At 55.3% G+C, this 17719-nt stretch overlaps 1 protein-coding gene across 2 annotated transcripts; it reads left to right on the top strand.

The window, feature by feature from the left end:
- The first annotated feature begins 10300 nt into the window (after nucleotides 1-10300).
- On the top strand, nucleotides 10301-15695 carry POLD4 (DNA polymerase delta 4, accessory subunit). 2 transcript variants are annotated; one of them, XM_032794971.2, is made up of 5 exons: nucleotides 10301-10392; nucleotides 10703-10802; nucleotides 12645-12752; nucleotides 14293-14404; nucleotides 15401-15695. In XM_032794971.2, the coding sequence occupies exons 2-5, from the start codon at nucleotides 10712-10714 to the stop codon at nucleotides 15423-15425; spliced, it is 336 nt and encodes a 111-aa protein (XP_032650862.1). In that variant the 5' UTR covers nucleotides 10301-10392; nucleotides 10703-10711; the 3' UTR covers nucleotides 15426-15695. The 2 variants fall into 2 exon arrangements, with proteins under 2 accessions (XP_032650862.1, XP_032650861.1); XM_032794970.2 differs by having other exon boundaries at nucleotides 10331-10428.
- The last annotated feature ends 2024 nt before the right edge of the window (nucleotides 15696-17719 follow it).

The following is a 17719-nucleotide window of genomic DNA, read 5'->3' as shown; positions in this document are numbered from 1 at the left end:
AGGCGGTCTGGCTCCCCACTGCCCTGGAGGGGGACGAGTCTCAGCCGAACAGCCCACAGGCTGTAACAGCTGCCTCACTTTGTGCCAGTGTAAGGGGACTATTGCCCCCTTACTAACATTCAGTGGGGGTGTTTTGGTTGCTAGCTCCCAGCACTAAAAAAGGAGGGGTCGATGGGAAATCAGGACCCTGAGACTGACAGTCCCCAGGAACAATGGTGAGAGGCCAATGCTCCAGGTCAGCCTGATTGACAGGATGGGCAGGCTAATCAAGGAGTCAGAAGGCCAGAATGGGTCCCATCCTCCATGTGAGCTAGAATTGCCTAGGTCAGACAGAGTGGGGTTGAGCTACGCAGAAAGTGGGGGCCCAAGCTGAGCTGGAGAACAGAGCCATGCCAGATCCAGAGGGGCTAGAGCTGCAGCCACAGAGCCAGAGGCGCAGCCTAGGGAGAGCAGATCCTGTGTTGGGAGCAGAGCTGCAGCCACAGAGCCAGGTGTGGTGAACAACTGGGGCCAGCCAAGGGGGGACCTTGGGCAAAGGGCCCAGCACAGAAAGACACCCCCAGCCAAGGGTCCTTGCAGGCCAGGCTGGGAGGGGTATCTTAACCTGACGGGGGGCTGACGCTGGAAAGAAGGGTCCCACCACCCAAAGCCCAGAGGTGTGTGGCCACCACCATTGCAAGTGTCCAACCCGCAGCATCCCTGCAGCACTGCCAGGGCCTGAGACGGAGGCCTGGGACCTACAAGGAACAGACTGTGAACTGCCTTGATGCCCAGAGCCACTGTTTGTAATGTTCCCTGCCACAGAGCAGGGTGATGTGTTTTCCTGTAACCTTTCCCATTTTTCCTTATTTTTTAAAATTAATTTTTAATTAAACATCTTGTATTTGCTTTAAACTGTAGGGAATAATCAGTGGGTCAGGGAGGTGCCCAGTGCAGAGAGGGTTCTCCAGAGTAAGGACACCCTAGCCCCTGTCCTCGGTGACCATAGCAGGGTTGGGGGTCGAGCCCCCTAGGAATCCTGGGCCCAGCCTTGTTGGGGTTACGAGAACTCTGCCAGACAGGAAAGTGGAAGGAGAGTCCTCAAGGGCAGGGAGGCCTCTGGGTAAAGGAAGTGGGAGCGAGGACTCAGATCCTTTCGCTAGCCCACTTCACCAGGGTAGTACAGAAGCCAGGAAAGTTCCCCACAATAGCGGGACCATTCCTCCGCTTACACCAGCAATGCCTTTCTGCCATGTACATTGGCCAAACCGGACAGTCTCTATGCAAAAGAATAAATGGACACAAATCTAACATCAGGAATCATAACATTCAGAAACCGGTAGGAGAGCACTTCAACCTCTCTGGTCACTCGATAACAGACCTCAAAGTGGCAATTCTTCAACAAAAAAAACTTCAAAAGCAGACTCCAATGTGAAGCTGCAGAACTAGAATAAATTTGCAAACTAGATACCATCAGATTAGGCCTGAATAAAGACTGAGAGTGGTTGGGTCATTACAAAACCTAAACCTAATTTCCCCAATACCTATTTCTCCCTACTTTTACTCACACCTTGTCAACTGTCTGTAATGGGCCACTCTCTTACCACTTCAAAAGTTATTTCTCCTCCCTTGGTATCCTGCTGTTAATTGATTTATCTTGTTAGACTGACCTCACACTTGGTAAAGCACCCCCATCCTTTCATGTATTTATACCTGCTCCTGTATCTTTTACTTCATACAGCTGATGAAGTGGGTTCTAGTCCACAAAAACTTCTGCCCAAATAAATTTGTTAGTCTCTAAGGTGCTACAAGGACTCCTCACTTCCCCCCCCCACACACACACACTTTCTCTTTTCACTTTCTGCCTTTTCAATTCATATACTTCCTGCTCCAGCCTTTCACTCACTTTTTTTTTTTTTAAACTACTACACATTTGCCTCTGCATTGCCAGTCGCTGTGCTGCCTGAGTCAGAGTCACAGCCCTAAGAGTGTCTGACTCTGCCTTCAGGCTATCTGCTTTCATTTCTAACTCCTTTACTTTTGCCTTTAATTGATCTATTTTTTTATTTACTATTATTGCTATCATTTGCTTACAGAGCTACAGGAATGCCCAAGGACCAGAGGAGGCTCCAGGCTTCCAAAAACTATTACCATATTCCTAGACAAAATTTGTCAAGTTGTTACCCAAAACTATTTCCAACCTTTCCGTTTTTTCAGATGTTCCCTTTTCTTCTGAAATATTTTTTTAGTCTGCCAGGCTACCAGCCCGCGTCCCAGTAATGGATTGTAGTTTGTGAGTCAATTTACAGATACAACGTGGGAATTACAGGTTGCAACCCTGTCCCACCATCCTCTAGTCCAGTGTCCCTCGTCCCGCACCACTTGCAGCAGCTCCCATTGGCCTGGAGCAGCAAACCGCGGCCAGTGGGAGCCGCGATTGGCCAGACCTGCAGACATGGCAGGTAAACAAACCGGCCTAGTCCCACCAGGGGCTTTTCCCTACACAAGCGGCGTCCCAAGTTTGGGAAACACTGCTCTAGTCCCCATTGCAACAAACTTTGTACCAATCATCCCCTTCCTCTCCACCACTCCTGGCTGGCTCACCAAATTTGTTACTGGGAGTTATTTGAATATGATACTCTGGAAACTAATTTTTGTCTTCCAAACAGTTTCAGGAGTTAAATCAATGGGGACACAACTCCTCCCTCTGATAAATGATTGGTACAAACGAGTGCTTTCACATAAAGCTCATTTTTGATTAAGTCTCAAGCACACACACATATGCAACAGCAATTGTCTAGAGCAGGGGTGGCCAACCTGAGCCTGAGAAGGAGCCAGAATTTACCAATGAACAGTTGCCAAAGAGCCACAGTAATATGTCAGCAGCCCCCTATAAGCTCCCCGCCCTGCTCCTAGCACCTCCCAACCACAGGCAGCCTTGCTGATCAGTTTCTCCCCTTCCCTCTCCAATCAGGCTGGAGTGGGAGGGGAGGAGCGAGTGCATGGCAGGGGTAGAGTAGGGGCAGGACCAGTGGCAGAGCAGGTTTCCGGTAATCAGCCATGCTTCCAGCTGCTCGGGAGTAAGATGTCAGTCTGTTAAGTCTTAGAAATCCTCCTCGAATTGCTCCAAATTGCACACTTTTGAACTAATGTTTTTAAGTTACTCAAAACAAAGTACATATTAACTTATAGTAACTTCTACTAGGCTAACATTTTCCTAGCAACAACAAAAAAAAAAAAAAAAAAAAAGTCCACCACAACCCACACTTCATAATGCTATTTATCAGCAAAGTCACTCCTAGTCATAACAGTAAGATGCACAGATCCAAGGCCAGTTATTTACACTCTTTTTAAAAATAAATAAATAAATTTGTACAAAGCTGCAGCTGTGCCGTTGTTTGTCTGCTTTACTTAGGCAATAGCCAAATTATTGCTAACTATGTAGCATTCTTATTTTTAACTAATTGTAGCTGAGTATACAAAATGGCTGCGGATGTGCCAAGTATAGGTTACTTGAAGTCCACACTCTTGTAACAACACAACTTGTCCCAGTTGAGAGTTCCTTAAGTGGAGGGAGATGTTGGTGACTCTAGGATCTTTCCATGCTTTTCCAACAGTTCTAGATTGTATTTCCTCTCCCTCTTCAGCTCACTTCTGGGCTTCAGTTTCTTGGTGCTTTGGCTCCATGGTTCTCTTATGGGAGGCTTCTTCAACTTCCCATGCAGCAGCTGCTTCTGTCTCCTTCATCTTCTTTCCAACTGCTCTTTTGGTCTCCTTTCTACCTCCCATTTTTGGAATTTGTGTTCTGTCTCTCTTCTGCCTCCAATCTTGCCAGTTCTAACTTTGCAGTTGTTTCACTGGGGTTCATTTTTACACTTTTCTGTTTCTATTTCCCTCACCCAAAATAAGCAAATAGAAAACAACAAACAACAACCTCTCTTTGACCCTTTCCAGCCACCGTACTTGAGACTCTCTTTAAATCATTGCACCAGTGCTTAACATATACACTTCATTTAAAATAACCATCTGTGCATATATCCTGCCAACTATACCACTATGACATTGTACCTATTGGTTCCCAGGAACTGGGCAGGCAGAAGCCCGCCCATTGCTAACGGATCCCCCCTCCATCAGCCTAAGGGGAGGATCTACAGGACCTCAGAACCCAACTGATTCCGGGGGACAACTAATAAAAGAACAGGGACAGGAGTGAGGTCAAAGGATCAGAAGAAGGGAGCCTGACGAGAACACTGAGCAGAGAACCCCGGACAGCGGAAACAAGCGGAAACAAGCCCCACAGTCACCGGAGTCTCCCTGGTTGCGTAGACAGCCATTTTAGCCAGGGCGAGGAGGATGTTCACCAGGAGGTCCCATGACTTTGTGGGGCGCTATGACATTGTACCTATTGGGTTCCTGGAACTGGGTGGGCAGAAGCCCACCCATTGCTAACGGACCCAGCCCCCAGCCTAAGGGGAAGATCTACAGGACCTCAGAACCCAACTGATTCCGGGGGACAACTAATAAAAGAACAGGGACAGGAGTGAGGTCAAAGGATCATAAGAAGGGAGCCTGATGGGGACACTGAGCAGAGAACCCCGGACTTTGTGGGGTGCTATGACATTGTATCTATTGGGTATCCGGGAGGTGGGTGGGCACTGGGGTCTGTACTATTGGGTGTCCGGGAAGTGGGCTGGCCACTGGGGTCTGTATCTATTGGGTATCCGGGAGGTGGGTGGGCACTGGGGTCTGTACTATTGGGTGTCCGGGAAGTGGGCTGGCCACTGGGGTCTGTATCTATTGGGTATCCGGGAGGTGGGTGGGCGGAGGCCCACCCGCCCACTGCTAAAGGATCCCCCCCCAGCCTAAGGGGAGGACCCACAGGACCACAGAAGCCCACTGATTACGGGGGACAACTAATAAAAGAACAGGGACGGGAGTGTGGTCAGAGGGTCATAAGAAGAGAGCCTGACGGGGACACCGAGCAGAGAACCCCGGACAGCGCCCACTGCTCCTCAAAGGCGTCAAGGGAGCCAGTGGACGCCGCCCAGAGGAACTCCGCCCAGATACGTGAATGGACCAGGGACCGGAAACAACCCCACAGTCACCGGAGTCTCCATCGGCCAACCTCCTCTCCCTGGTCGTGTAGATGCCTTTTTAGCCAGCGCGAGGAGAAGGTTGACCAGGAGGTCCCGGGACTTTGTGGGGTGCTATGACATTGCACCTATTGGGTTTCCGGGAAGTGGGTGGGCAAAGCCCGCCCACTGCTAGAAGATCCTCCCCCAGCCTAAGGGGAGGACCCACAGGACCACAGAAGCCAACTGATTACGGGGGACAATTAATAAAAGAACAGGGACAGGAGTGTGGTCAGAGAGTCATAAGAAGGGAGCCTGACAGGGACACCAAGCAGAGAACCCCGGACAGCTCCCACTGCTCCTCGAAGGCGTCAAGGGAGCCAGTGGACGCCGCCCAGAGGAACTCCGCCCAGATACGTGAATAGACCAGGGACCGGAAATAACCCCACAGTCACCGGAGTCTCCATCGGCCAACCTCCTCTCCCTGGTCGTGTAGATGCCTTTTTAGCCAGGGCGAGGAGGAGGTTGACTAGGAGGTCCCGGGACTTTGTGGGGTGCTATAACATTGTAGTGGGGCAGTTGCCCCACTTTGGCAGAGAAGCGGTTAAAGCAGGCTGGAGGGATGCTGTGCAGAACCCAGCCAATCAGAAAAGGGCAGAAAGGCAGCCAATCAGGGCCAGGCTGGGTTCTATATAAAGGCTACAAAGCAGAGGTGACAGCAGTCTTCCCTGAATAAGCAAGGGAGGAGGAGGACTGACTCCCAGGAATGGGATGTTAGCTAGCACAGTGTTGGGCAGGCTCAGGGGAACAGAGGAAAAGCTCCAACCTGATATCTGCAAGGCTGAGAACCTTGAAAGATAGGGCTGAGCAGGTGCAAGGGCCAAAGGGAAGTGGCCCAGGGAGTGTGAGCAGTAGAGGGGAGAGAAGGAGGGCAGGACATGGCTGCTGCCAGAGGGTCCCTGGGCTGGGATCCAGAGTAGTGGGTAGGCCTGGCTTTCCCCTCCTCCCCCCACCTGCACCTGGCTGTGGAGGGGTGTGGCCCGATACAGACTGTGGCTGGCCCCTGAGGCAAAGGGCTAGACTTCAGGGCTGCACTTTGTCATGAGGGCAGGTGCAGACTGAGAACTGCTGATACTGCCAGAAGGGGAGAGAACTTAGTGGGGCACAGATGGAGGGCTGTGTCCAGAAGAGGATGCTGCAAGCCAGGGAGCAACATGGGTCCCCAACAGCAGAGCAGACAACAGGTGAGACACTACCTGCAGAGGGTGCTCCACATCTGGACAGAGCTAATTCCCAGCACAACCTGCAGGAGGCGTCGCAGTTGGGTTCTGAGGTCCTGTAGATCCTCCCCTTAGGCTGGTGGAGAGGGGATCCATTAGCAATGGGCAGGCTTCTGCCCGCCCAGTTCCCGGGACCCAACAGGTACAATGTCATAGTGGTATAGTTGGCAGGATATATGCACAGATGGTTATTTTAAATGAAGTGTATCTGTTACAGACATCATGCAGAGTACTGATAGGACAGCTGTGTCCCCTAATTCTCTAGCCTAGGGTGCCTTTTACTCTGCTTTGCTGTAAGAGCACCAACTCTTGGACTGCTCTCTCACAGCCTCCACCATGTAAATCAGTCAACTATACTACATGAGTGCCATAGCTAGTCATTTACAAATTACACAACCGGGCAACATCATCAAACTCCCAGTCCCAGACATGTGCATCTTGTACTCCCCAGCACCCTCCTGCATGATACAAGCTCATATAAAGCCTATTTATGAATAGAAAATGATGTGCACCAATCTTGTTATCCCAGATGCATTTCCCAAACACTGCAATCCAAACACACTGGTTTAGATAAAACAACAAAACATCTTAACTACAGAAAGATGTAATTTACATGACTAAAAGTGATGAGGTGTAAAAGTCAGAATTCCTTACAAAAAAGGAAAAGATAAAACAACGCCTAATTTAACAAACTAAGTGAATACAAAGCAAAGATGTCTCTCACATCAGGTTCCAGTGGGCTTACTAGACAAACCTCTTTCAGTCAGGATCTTCCCCCCGCCCGAGTCCACTGCTGCTGCTTTTGCTCTGCTGGTGTTGATGAGATCATGGGTAGAGAGCAAGGGAGAGATGATTTGGGGCACCTTCCCTTTACTGTGCAAGGGAAAGGCCTATAAAAGGAATGATCTCTAGCTGATGTTCTGGAGCCAGAGTCTGTGTAGCCAGGAACCTGAAGCTGCTTCTTTGTCAAATGTAGATTTATTTATTTATTTATATTTTATTTTGCCCACACGCACTCTCCTGCTGAAGAGTGGCCACTGAATTAGGGGGTGTAACGAGGCAGTGTGGCTCCCCTCCTCCTCAGGGAGGGTCGAGCCCCGTCAAACACCTAAGGGGGCGGGGCCACTGAGCAGTGAGCCCGCCCCTCATAGGGTCAGGAGGCGACCCGGAAGTATAAAAGCCGGCCCTCAGCCCTCAGTTGGAGCCCAGCTGTTGTTGGGAGCAGACCTGCTAGAGGGTGCTTGTGAATGGGAAGCTGCTGAGGCCCAGGGCTGGTGCCCTGAATGGCCAGAGCTTCCTGGTGCCCACTATGGTGAGGAGCTGCCCCGCCCCTGCTACTACCCCAAGAAATCCCCGGACCAGGCCTGGATGGACTTCCCAGAGGTACTGCCGGACCTACTGCCCAGCCCTGGCGGGAGGAGCCCATGCTACTTGACTTCCCAGGGGCTGATACCCCAGGTCAGGTAGGCCCAGAGGGGGAGATTGGAAGTAGCCGGGGGCAGCTGACTCCAGTCAGACTGCAGGTATACTGGAACCTTGTCAGTGTGTTGTGGCCAGGAACCCCACTGACCGTCAGCGGTGATAGCCGCTACTAGGGCCCCGGGCTGGAACGCAGTGGAGTGGGTGGGCCTGCGTTCCCCCTGCCACCCGTACCTGGGTGGCAGAATCCCCCTCTCCCTGGCCTAAGGAGGCCATTTAGTCTACTGGTGACTGCTCAACCCTGAGCCATGAGGGTCTGAGCTGTTGTAACTGTGTGTTTGGTGCCCTGCCCAAACCAAGGGCTGGGCCCCCTTTGACTGTGCCACTGCTCGGTCCTGCCCCCAAAGGGCCCAAGCTGCCTGAACTATTGACTGCTCAGCCCTGAGCCACGGGGGTCTGAGCCTCTAACTTTGTACTCGTTGCCCCGACCTATAGCAGACGGCCGGAGCCCCAAGCGACTGTGCAACGCTGCTCAGCGCTGAAGCCAGAGGCTGACTCAGATGACGTGTAACGAGGCGGTGTGGCTCCCCTCCTCCCCAGGGAGGATCGAGCCCCGGCCGTGCACCTTTACAGGGGGTGATTCATTTGATCTAGTTGACACCTGGCTCAGGCATTGGCTAGCCTTTTGTCTTGGAGAACTTGTTTGTGACTGCCCTCCAGAACATGCTGGACTATGTCTTGGTAAGATCATACAGGGCAATCTTATGTACAGTATTGCCACACATTTATCAGGACAGTAATGACAGCAAATCATGAGTTTTCAAATGATACCTTACAGTGTGCTTTGTACAAAATGTATCATCTTGTAATAGGAGTGAACGTAGGTAGAGATCATCACCCTCCCCTAAACAAACTTCACTCTGCCCCAGGGCTCCCATCTCCCCAGCCCATGGCAGGAACAGGGTCCTGTGGGGCAAGGCCAGGAACAGAGCTGAGGCAGGCTGGCAGGCAGGGCAGGGGTTCCCCATGGATGTGGTCCCACTCTGCGCTCTCTAGTGCTGCCCACAGGCCTGGCTGCCAAAGGCAGGCACCATCTGGTGTCTGTGTGGCACTTGGTGCAGTGAGGCCCCCCACCCCTGAATGGACTCCAGGGTGATTCTCCAGCAAAACCAGAGCTCTGCTGTGTCCATTCCCCCTGCCCAGCCCCCAGCAGCACAGCACCATGAACAATGAAGCTAAACTGTCTCCATCCTCCCTCCCACAGCATGCCCATCACTGTTGCACCTGCTTATATCAGGCACCTGTCCCCAGCCCAGTCAGTGATGAGTCTCTCTTGCCCTCCCCCTGGGTCCCAAGGACCTCTCTAGTCCCCCTCCCCCACCACACAGGCACCTGCTCAGTCCAACAGCCCCAGAATGAGACCCTGCCATGCTCCCCCATACTCCCTGCTTCTGAGACTGTAGTGTGCTCCCCGCCCCCAACTGCCAGAGACCCAGTTTTCCCTCCCTCATACCCCTTGCATCTGAGTGAGATGCCACTGTACTCCTTCCTCCCATACCCAGCATCCCCTACACCCCAGAGTGAGACCCTGCCATGCTCCCCTCCTCTCCCTACTCAGGACCCCCATTTATTCCCCTCAATTTTAGAGATCAAACTGAGGGAGGAGTCTGGTCCTGGCCTTGCCCCCTTGTGAGCACCCACCAATAAGCCAGCCCTATGTGTCCACCTTATCCCCCTAAACTGTTCACAGGGAGGGAGGGGGTCCCTGCTGACCCATTCACCCTGGGGATGCTCAGCCTGCCTAGGAGCAGGGCAGTGGGATGGGGAGGTGGGAGGATTATCCCAGCCCCAATTCACTGGCCTACGAGTCCCCTCGGGATAGGAGGGGAGAGGGATTGCTTGGGGTCCGATCCCTGCCTTGAGATAGGGAAGGATGGGCATGACCTTCCCCCCCCGTCCCCATCCCTCCTGTGTGCACCCCCACCTCCTCCCCCCGTCCCCATCCCTGCTGTGTGCACACCCCACGTCCACCATCCCTTCCCCGCCATGTCCCTACCCCTGCTGTGTGTGACCTGTGTCCCTCAACCCTTCCACCCATGCTCCCATCCCTGCTATGTGCACCCTCCATATCCCCGTGCCTTGCCCCGTGCTCCCATCACTGCAATGTGTGCACCCCATGTTCCCCCATCCCTGCTCTATTTGCCCCCATGTCTCCATCCCTGGTGTGTGCACCACCTATCTCCACCCATCCCTCCCCCCCGTGCTCCCATCCCTGCTGTTTGCCCCCGTGTCCCCATCCCTTGCCCCCTGTGCTCCCATCGGTCCTGTGTGCCCCCATCCTTTCCCTGTCTCCCCATCCCTGCTGTGTGCATCGTGTCCCCCATCCTTTCCCCCCGTACTCCCATCCCTGCTGTGTGCGTCCCCCTCCGGCCCCCCACCCGTGCTCTGGGCTGTTCTTCCAGCCCAGCCACCCTTGCTCCGCCATTTCCCTGACGCACTCTGCATCCCCCCCGCTGTGCTTGCCCTTTTGAGGCGAAGCGAAAGCAGCGCTCCCATTGGCTGCCGGCCCGGAAGGCGGAGGCCTCTCATTGTGTCGGGGCGGAGGGCGGAGCCCCAGGACCCCCACAGGGCTCTCGGCCTGGGTTAGTATGTCCTGGCGCCGATCGCAGCCGTCTCCGGTATCGTCCCGTCCCTGTGACCGTCTCCCCCTCCCCAGAGCTGGGAGCGCAGGAGGGGGACGGAGGGGGAGGGGCTGTGGTTTGGGGCTGGCAGCCAGGACTCCCGGATTCTATCCTGGCTCTGGGAGGGGAGCAGGGTGTTGCCAGGGGTAGTTATGTGTAATGATCATTAGTTTTGCCACCTTGGGGCATCTCCCTCAGGCTCTTCTTGGGAGCTGCCCCAGGGCCCAGACCTCCTTTCCCCACTGACAAACTTTCCTGCTCCCCCTTGCAGCTAGGAGCCATGGGCAGGAAGCGGCTTATCACCGACTCCTTCCAGGTGGTGAAGAGGCAGCATCGGGACCCTGACACCAAGGAGGGGAGCCTACAGCCAGGTGAATGTCTGGCCCATGGAGGGGCAGGGCCCCAGAAGATGGGCTCATACTGTAGCCTGGCACAGCTGGGACCCTGGATGGCACAGCTGGATCTTGGGATGCGGGTAGAGCAGGGATTGGGGGTGGCATGGGAATGGGTGTGGAGCCATCTCAGAAGCTAGGGGATGCAGAGGTAGCAGAACCAGGGTTGTCAACTGTCTACCCACACAAAACCAAACACCCTTGCCCTGCCCTTCCTCCGAGGCTCTGTCCCTGCCGTTGCTCCCCCTCCTCCCCTCATCCTCACTCACTCATTTTCACCAGGCTGGCTCAAGGGGGTGAGGGTTCTGGCTGGGGGTGTGGGCTCTAGGGTGGGGCCACAAATGAGTTGAGGATGCAGGAGGGGGCTCCAGGCTGAGGCAGTGGGTTGGGATGCAAAAGGGGGTTAGGGCACTGGGGTGGGGCCAGGGATGAAGGGTTTGGGGTGCAGGAGAGGGCTCTGGGCTGTGGGGTGGAGCTGAGAGGTTCAGAGTGTGGGAGGGGGCTACAGGCTGGGGCAAGAAGTTGGGGTGCTGGGGGTGAGGGCTCTGGGGGTGCAGGCTCGGATGAGGGATTTGGGGTACAGAGGCTCTGGGCTGGGGGTTCAGAGTCCATGAGGAGGCTTTGGGCTGGGGCAGAGGGTTGGAGTGGGGGGGATGAGGGCTGGGGATGAGGGATTTGGGATGCAAGAGGGTGCTCTGGGTTGGGACTGAGGCATTCAGAGGGTGGGTAGGGGGTTGGGGCCTGGGTGGGATCAGGAGTGCAGGCTCTGGGCAGTGCTTACCTCAAGAAGCTCCTGGAAGCAGCAGCATGTCCCTCCCTGGCTCCTAGACAAAGGTGTGGCCAGGCAGCCTTGTGTGCTGCATCCACAGGCACCACTCCACAGCTCCCATTGGCTGCTGCCTAGCCAATGGGAGCTGTGGAGGTGGCGCTTGGTGTGGGGGCAGTGTGCGGGGGGGAGGGCTAGCTGCCCCTATGCATAGAAGCTGGAGGGGGATCATGCCACTGCTTCCAGGAGCCACACGGCGCAGAGGGTAGCGGAGAGCCTGCCAGCCCTGCTGTGTGATACTGCCAACCAGACAGCTAACAACACAGTCAGTGGTGCTGACTGGAGTCACCATGACCCCTTTTCAACTGAGTGTTCCAATTGACAACTGGACACCTGGTTTCCTAGGCAGAACTGATTCAATAGCTGCAGGGTATGCGGGGTGGAGCTGTTTTGGGAGGTGCAAGGGAGTGGAGCTGTTAAGAGGCTGGAGGAGTGCAGGGGGCGGAGCTGTCTCAAGGTCCATGTGGGGTGTACAGCGGCAGAGCGGTCTTGGGGTGGGGGATGAAGGGGCAGAACTGTTTTAGTATGTTGTACTGCTCATTGTCGTCCCCCCACCCCCAGGTGGTAAAGCCAGGGGTGCAGACTGGAGCCTGTCTCAGCCTCGCAGCTTGCAGCGGCTCAGTGGCTCAGACAGAGTGGGCTGCATTCTCAGAGCTGGGCCTGGGTTCAGTCCTGGGGGGCAACATTGTCCCTGCAACATACTCCACCCTCTGGGTTAGGTGACCCCGTTGGGGCGGGGGAGATGGACAGATCTGGAGCCATGGACAGACCCATAATAACCATGGTCACTCGATCTGCCCCTGGCCATTGAGAGCTGGGCCAGCTGCTATTACCGGCCTGTTCTCAAGCCGTGCCCACTCAGGCTCAGCCCTGGGGGGAGCAGCTGGGCCTAGGGGTTCCTGACTTGCACTGGGTTGGGGGGGGGGGGGGCTGCTGGGGGGCCTGGACTTATTTCCACAGCAATGCTAATCTGTCTGTTCCCATCTGCTGCTCAGAGGCGGTGCTTGTCCCAGCTGAATCCCCCACAGACAGCTCCCTGCACTCGGCCCAGCTGGAGATGCTTAAACAGTTCGACCTCAGCTGGGAGTATGGACCTTGCACTGGTGAGAGCCCCCCCTTCCCCTCCCCCCTTGAGAGCCCGCCACTGATGAGGGCCCCCTTTTTCCTTCACACCAGTGACAGCCCCGCCCCTTCCATCCTGAACTGGTGAGAGTCCCGCCCCCTCCATCCTAAACCAATGTGTGTCCCTACCCTTCCCCCCCATGATAGCCCTTTCTCCTTCCCTCCACGCCTCCTGATACTCATGAGAGCTCTGCCCCCCTATCCCTGCACTGAGAGAGCTCCAGCCAGTCCTGCTGAGGGGTTGCCAGGCCAGCTCACCACTTGGCCCCTTTGGGGGCAGCATGGGGGCAGGGGAAGCCTCTGGATCATCCTAGTCACCCTGTCCCATAGGACCTTGCCCACTAGGGCTGCTCCCTTCCTCATCCCCTGGTGGCCAATAGGGCCATACACTGGGGGACGGGTGATGGGAGCCTGGCCAGTGGGAAATGAATGCCAGGCCATCTGGCCCACTGCTGCTAAACAGCACTGGGGGTCTGAACTCTGGGATAGGGCTGGATCAGAGCTGGTGTCTCCTAGAGGAGAAAGGCCCTATGTTCTATTCTGTGCCCTCCTGAGCCAACCAGCCCCCCTGGCCTGATCAGAGCCAGCGCCCCCTATAGGGGAAGGCCCCACATCCCTTCTGTCACAGATCCACAGAGTGGGCACTACACCCCAGCTTTGAAACAGTCTCTTGGAGAACCCCCGTCAATGTGCCTGACCTTCAGGGGGTCCTGCGTTTCCTCAAGGACCTGCCATACGGCCTTAGCATTTCTGAGACACTGGGCTTTTGCTTTGCATCATGAGCTCTGCCCAGTGAGTCCAACAGAGCCAGATGCCTGGTCAAAGACTGTCCCCCCCTCCAGGGCCCCGGGCACCCCAGCCAGTGACACCAGGCAGCTTTTCCAACCAGAGCAGGGTTTGTCAGCCCCCCTGGCACAGGGAGTCCTCAGGGCAGTGCATTTAAGCAGAGGTCACAGAGCTCAGTACCCAGTCAAGCTGGGGTGGAACCCGGTTTGGCTCTGGCTCCCCAAAGCCTGGCTTTTAGCCCAGCTGCCTGGCCCATCAGTCTGATACCAGAGCTGTGCTGAGTTCCTGGGCTCTGCCTGCCGAGAAGCAGGTGTCAGGTGCTCAGTCCTTGGTGTGCCCATTATCTTTCCAGACCTTCCGTGGACATGGGCCAGGCCTTTCATGGTGGCACTCAAACACCATGTTTCCTCTTTGGTTCACTTGTCTGGGGATCCCTGGGGGGAGGGGAGGAGCTACAGATTCCCCCCAATGACCCCCATTTTTTCAGGGCTGACCCCCTGATCAAAAATGGGGGGAGGGCAGCACTCCCATCCACCCTGCCCAGGGCTGAGCCTGTTCTGCCATTTTAAAATGAAGCTCTTTAGGAAAAGATCTGTGCAGCATCTGGCACAACGTGAAGCCCTGATCTTGGTCATCTGTGCAGTGCTGGCATGATGGGGGTGCACTTGGGCATTCAGCTAGCTGCACCCTCCTGCCACCTCACCCCCCATTAACCTTTCACTCTCTTGCCGGCAGGTATCACCCGGCTGCAGCGCTGGGAACGGGCCGAGTCTCTGGGGCTGAGCCCACCTCTCATGGTGCGGGAGACACTGCTGGAGCATGTGGGAGACCCCAGCTTCATGCACTGGTTGGTTTAGGGCTCAGCCCCTTTCCAGGGGGCTGCAGGGCATCTGCAGATGTGTGGGGTGCTTTCCCAGCTGCTGCTCAGCAGCGTCATCACCCTGGGATAGTAAATCTCCCTGAAACAAGCCCTGATTTGTGGGGGGGGGGAGGAGAAGAATGTGATCAGTCTCCTGGGGGTATCAGCTGGAACTCAGCCCCCACCCCCTTTGCTCCAAGCAGCCTAGCTTGGAAGGAGTTTTGTGCATAGATCTGAGGGACAAGGGGGCTCCACAAATGATCATTGCAGATCTAGGGCATCTCCATAACCCTTTGCAGGCTCACACTTCAGGATCTGCTCCCCTGCCCCAACTCCCAGCAGAGAAACAAACCCTCTTCCCTTGCGTTTGTGAAGCAATGCTCCCTCTGCAGTGACACCTGCCAGAGTTTGCAGAGAGCCTAGACCCCCAGCTCCCACACAGGAGAGCTGCCCCAGCCACTCAGTGGGGCATCAATCCTGAAACCTATTGAGGGTGATTCAAAGGTTAGTACAGTTGATGCCCACACTGACTGAGGAGAGATTGCCCCCTATTGAGCCCCTTACCCTGCAGCACAGCACCCCTTAGTGCTGCACTGGTGCATTGGTGCCACCAGCTGTGCCCTGCACCATGCAGCTCTTGGGGTTTTCAGTCCTGCCTTGGGGCACAGCCCTTGGCTCTGAGGGCTGGGCAAAGAGAAGGAAGAAATGAAGATGTTTGAGGGGAGAGCAAGAGATCTGGGCTCCCTCCCCCCTGCTGCAGGCTGGCCATCCCTGAAAGCCAATAGTCATGAGACCCAGCCACGTCATTTCCCTAGATCAACTGTAAAATTGTCTCCTGCAGACCCACCACAGTGGCGCTGTGAGGAACCAGCTGCATTCCAGGCCTTCTAGCCCTGGCTGGGCCCAGTAGAGAGGGTGGGAGGGGAAGGATGCAGAGCCAGGGACCCTGGGAAGTAACCACATTCTCTCTGCCTTCTTCTGCAGCCTCTGGCATGACTACCCACTCTGAGATGAGGCGTGGCTGGCCCCACTATTCAGCGCGGAAGGGGGAAATCATGCTGCTGCCCAGACCCCACACCATTTTACTCTGGTTCCTGATTGGAAAATAGATCTGTGCTTGTATTAAGAAGGCGGGGGGCTCCCCTGGCAATTGGGGTAAGGGGTGTCCAGGGCCCACATTGGATGGGCAAGCCCAGGTTCTGGCAATCCTAGACCAAGCTGTGTTCTGTCCCATCAGCTGCTAAGGTCCATACTCCAGATTAAAGGGCCTGTTTGAGAACTTCTGAGGCTTGGTGAATTCTAGACTGTGGGGCAAGGTAGGTGCAGGACGGGCGAGGGCCAAGTGCCACAGCATGAGTGGGCAACACATGGGCCGTGTCTCTTCTGAAAAGAGAGGTACCATGGGGAAACAGCTCTCCAACTTCAGTGCAGACAAGTCACTCTAGAGACAGGTGGGACAAGCAGCCACCTTTGGGGTCCTCATGCCCTCTAGTTATCTGTTCAAAAACACTGAGGCTTGCAGCTGGTCTGGATCCTTATGTCCAGTTAGCCTTGTGCTCTAGAACCCCTAGTATCCAAGCAGTGCTGCCATGTTGGAACCACGGTGTCTCCTAATGTTCACTCACCTTGTGTTGTCCAGATAGCACAGGTAGTCTAGAACCACGGCATGGATTCTAGAAGCCAATTGCAGACAGCTAGGTCATGTGCAATTTAGACCCACAGAGCATGTTCTAGAGCGATGGTGTGAACAAAAAGGTATGTGGTGTAGAACCATCCGGCTATGCCATCTGCTCTGTAACACCATCTTGCTAATGCACATATTCTAAATCCATTTGGCACCAGGCTCACCTGCCTTCAGAAGCAGATTTTTCACTATCCAGGGCACCAGCTTCAGAACATCAGTGCACCTGTCTAGTCTAGAACATTTTCCTGTGTGGATCAGCTCCAGCACACAGCTGTTCAGCTCTACTGCCTGAGTCTAGAATCACACCGTGGTGTCTTGAGAGCCTTTGTGGGCCCTGAGCATGACCAAGTTATGGCCTGGGGCATCTGGTCCTACAGGAGTGACAGCACAGCCAGCAGCTGCAGGTATAATTGTGTGACTTCTCCAACGCAGGGGCAAGTGAACCCCAGCCTCAGTGCATGAGCCTCTGCTCCAATCACAGGTCAGCAGGTATCCCTAAGGAAGACATGCTCATCAGCCCATGCTTCTCTTTTGGCTCTGGTCCCAGCGTGGGGGAGCTGGCTGGCTCTGAGGAATGGGAGACAGCCTTTCTCTGCAGGGGGCCCAGATTATGCCTGGAGGACCCCTGTGCCAGCCCTGGTCAGCAGGCCTGGGGGATGGCTACTGGCTTTTGGCCTTGCCCAGTGCAGCTCAATGGGCTAGAGCAAGCTGGCCTGTCTGGGGTTAAACATTCATCATGTACCCTGTCTCTCAATCTCTGCCACAGGGAAACAAACACCAAGCAGGGAGGGGGCTGCCTCCCCAGGCCTATCAGTCCCCTAGGTACTGCCATCAAGTGAGCACCATGTGATGAGCCTGTGGGGGTGGGGGGTGAGGGAGGAAGGAGCTTCAGGGCTGGGTGAGTGGGAAGGGGAGTAGAAGGACCCAGCACCACAGTGTAGGGTAGCGGGGCTCAGTCAGTGCAGGGGCAAGGGAGCCCTGGAGGCCAACCCCAGCAGCAAGCTGTGTCCCTAGCACCCAGGAATCAGAGCTGAGTGGCTGCTTGCCATGGGCCCATGCGGGTGGCCAGCAGCTGCGGCACCTCAGTTGGGCTAAATCTCTCACCAGAGTGGTTGTCATCTAAGGGCAGGGACAACCCTAGATAGACATGCAAGGAAATCAGAGCAACAGTCACCAGCCACAGCCTGCTCCCTGCAGCGCCCTCTGCTGGGACAGGTGTAGCTGGGAGCTCCCCCCAGCCAGTGCTCCTGTCCCACTCCCTGCAGTGCCTCCTGATGGGCACCATATTCCCATGAGGCAGGGCAGCTATCATGAGTCAAGCACTGAGGTGAGTTCATTGTGAGCCCCTGGGCCTGGGGGCCTATCAAACCTCCACCTGGGGCTAACAGTTCACAAGGGGGCAGGGATGGGGCTTTGCTCTGGCAGGTGACTCTCTTGCTGCCTGAGGGCCCAGGAGCAGGGATGAGAGACGGGGTGAGAACAGGTAGGAGGCAGTAGCTGGGCCCCTACCCCATAGGCATTGACAGTTCCTAGGGCAGGGGCTGATGGAGACTAAGGGAAGAGCCCAGGTTAATTGCTGACAGACACTTGGCTGGCCCACTGCCTTAGCAGCACTTCAG

Source organism: Chelonoidis abingdonii, chromosome 4 (assembly GCF_003597395.2).
Source record: "Chelonoidis abingdonii isolate Lonesome George chromosome 4, CheloAbing_2.0, whole genome shotgun sequence".
NCBI lineage: Eukaryota > Metazoa > Chordata > Testudines > Testudinidae > Chelonoidis > Chelonoidis abingdonii.
Note: the sequence above shows the minus strand (reverse complement) of the source record. Positions and strands in the feature narration are given on the sequence as shown.

Bases quoted from the DNA above. Each gene is read 5' to 3' on its own strand.
- POLD4 (XM_032794970.2), top strand. From the start codon at position 10,399: ATGTCCTGGCGCCGATCGCAGCCGTCTCCG. The intron at 10,429-10,702 runs GTATCGTCCCGT...TCCCCCTTGCAG, and splicing joins GCCGATCGCAGCCGTCTCCG to CTAGGAGCCATGGGCAGGAA. The intron at 12,753-14,292 runs GTGAGAGCCCCC...TCTTGCCGGCAG, and splicing joins GGAGTATGGACCTTGCACTG to GTATCACCCGGCTGCAGCGC.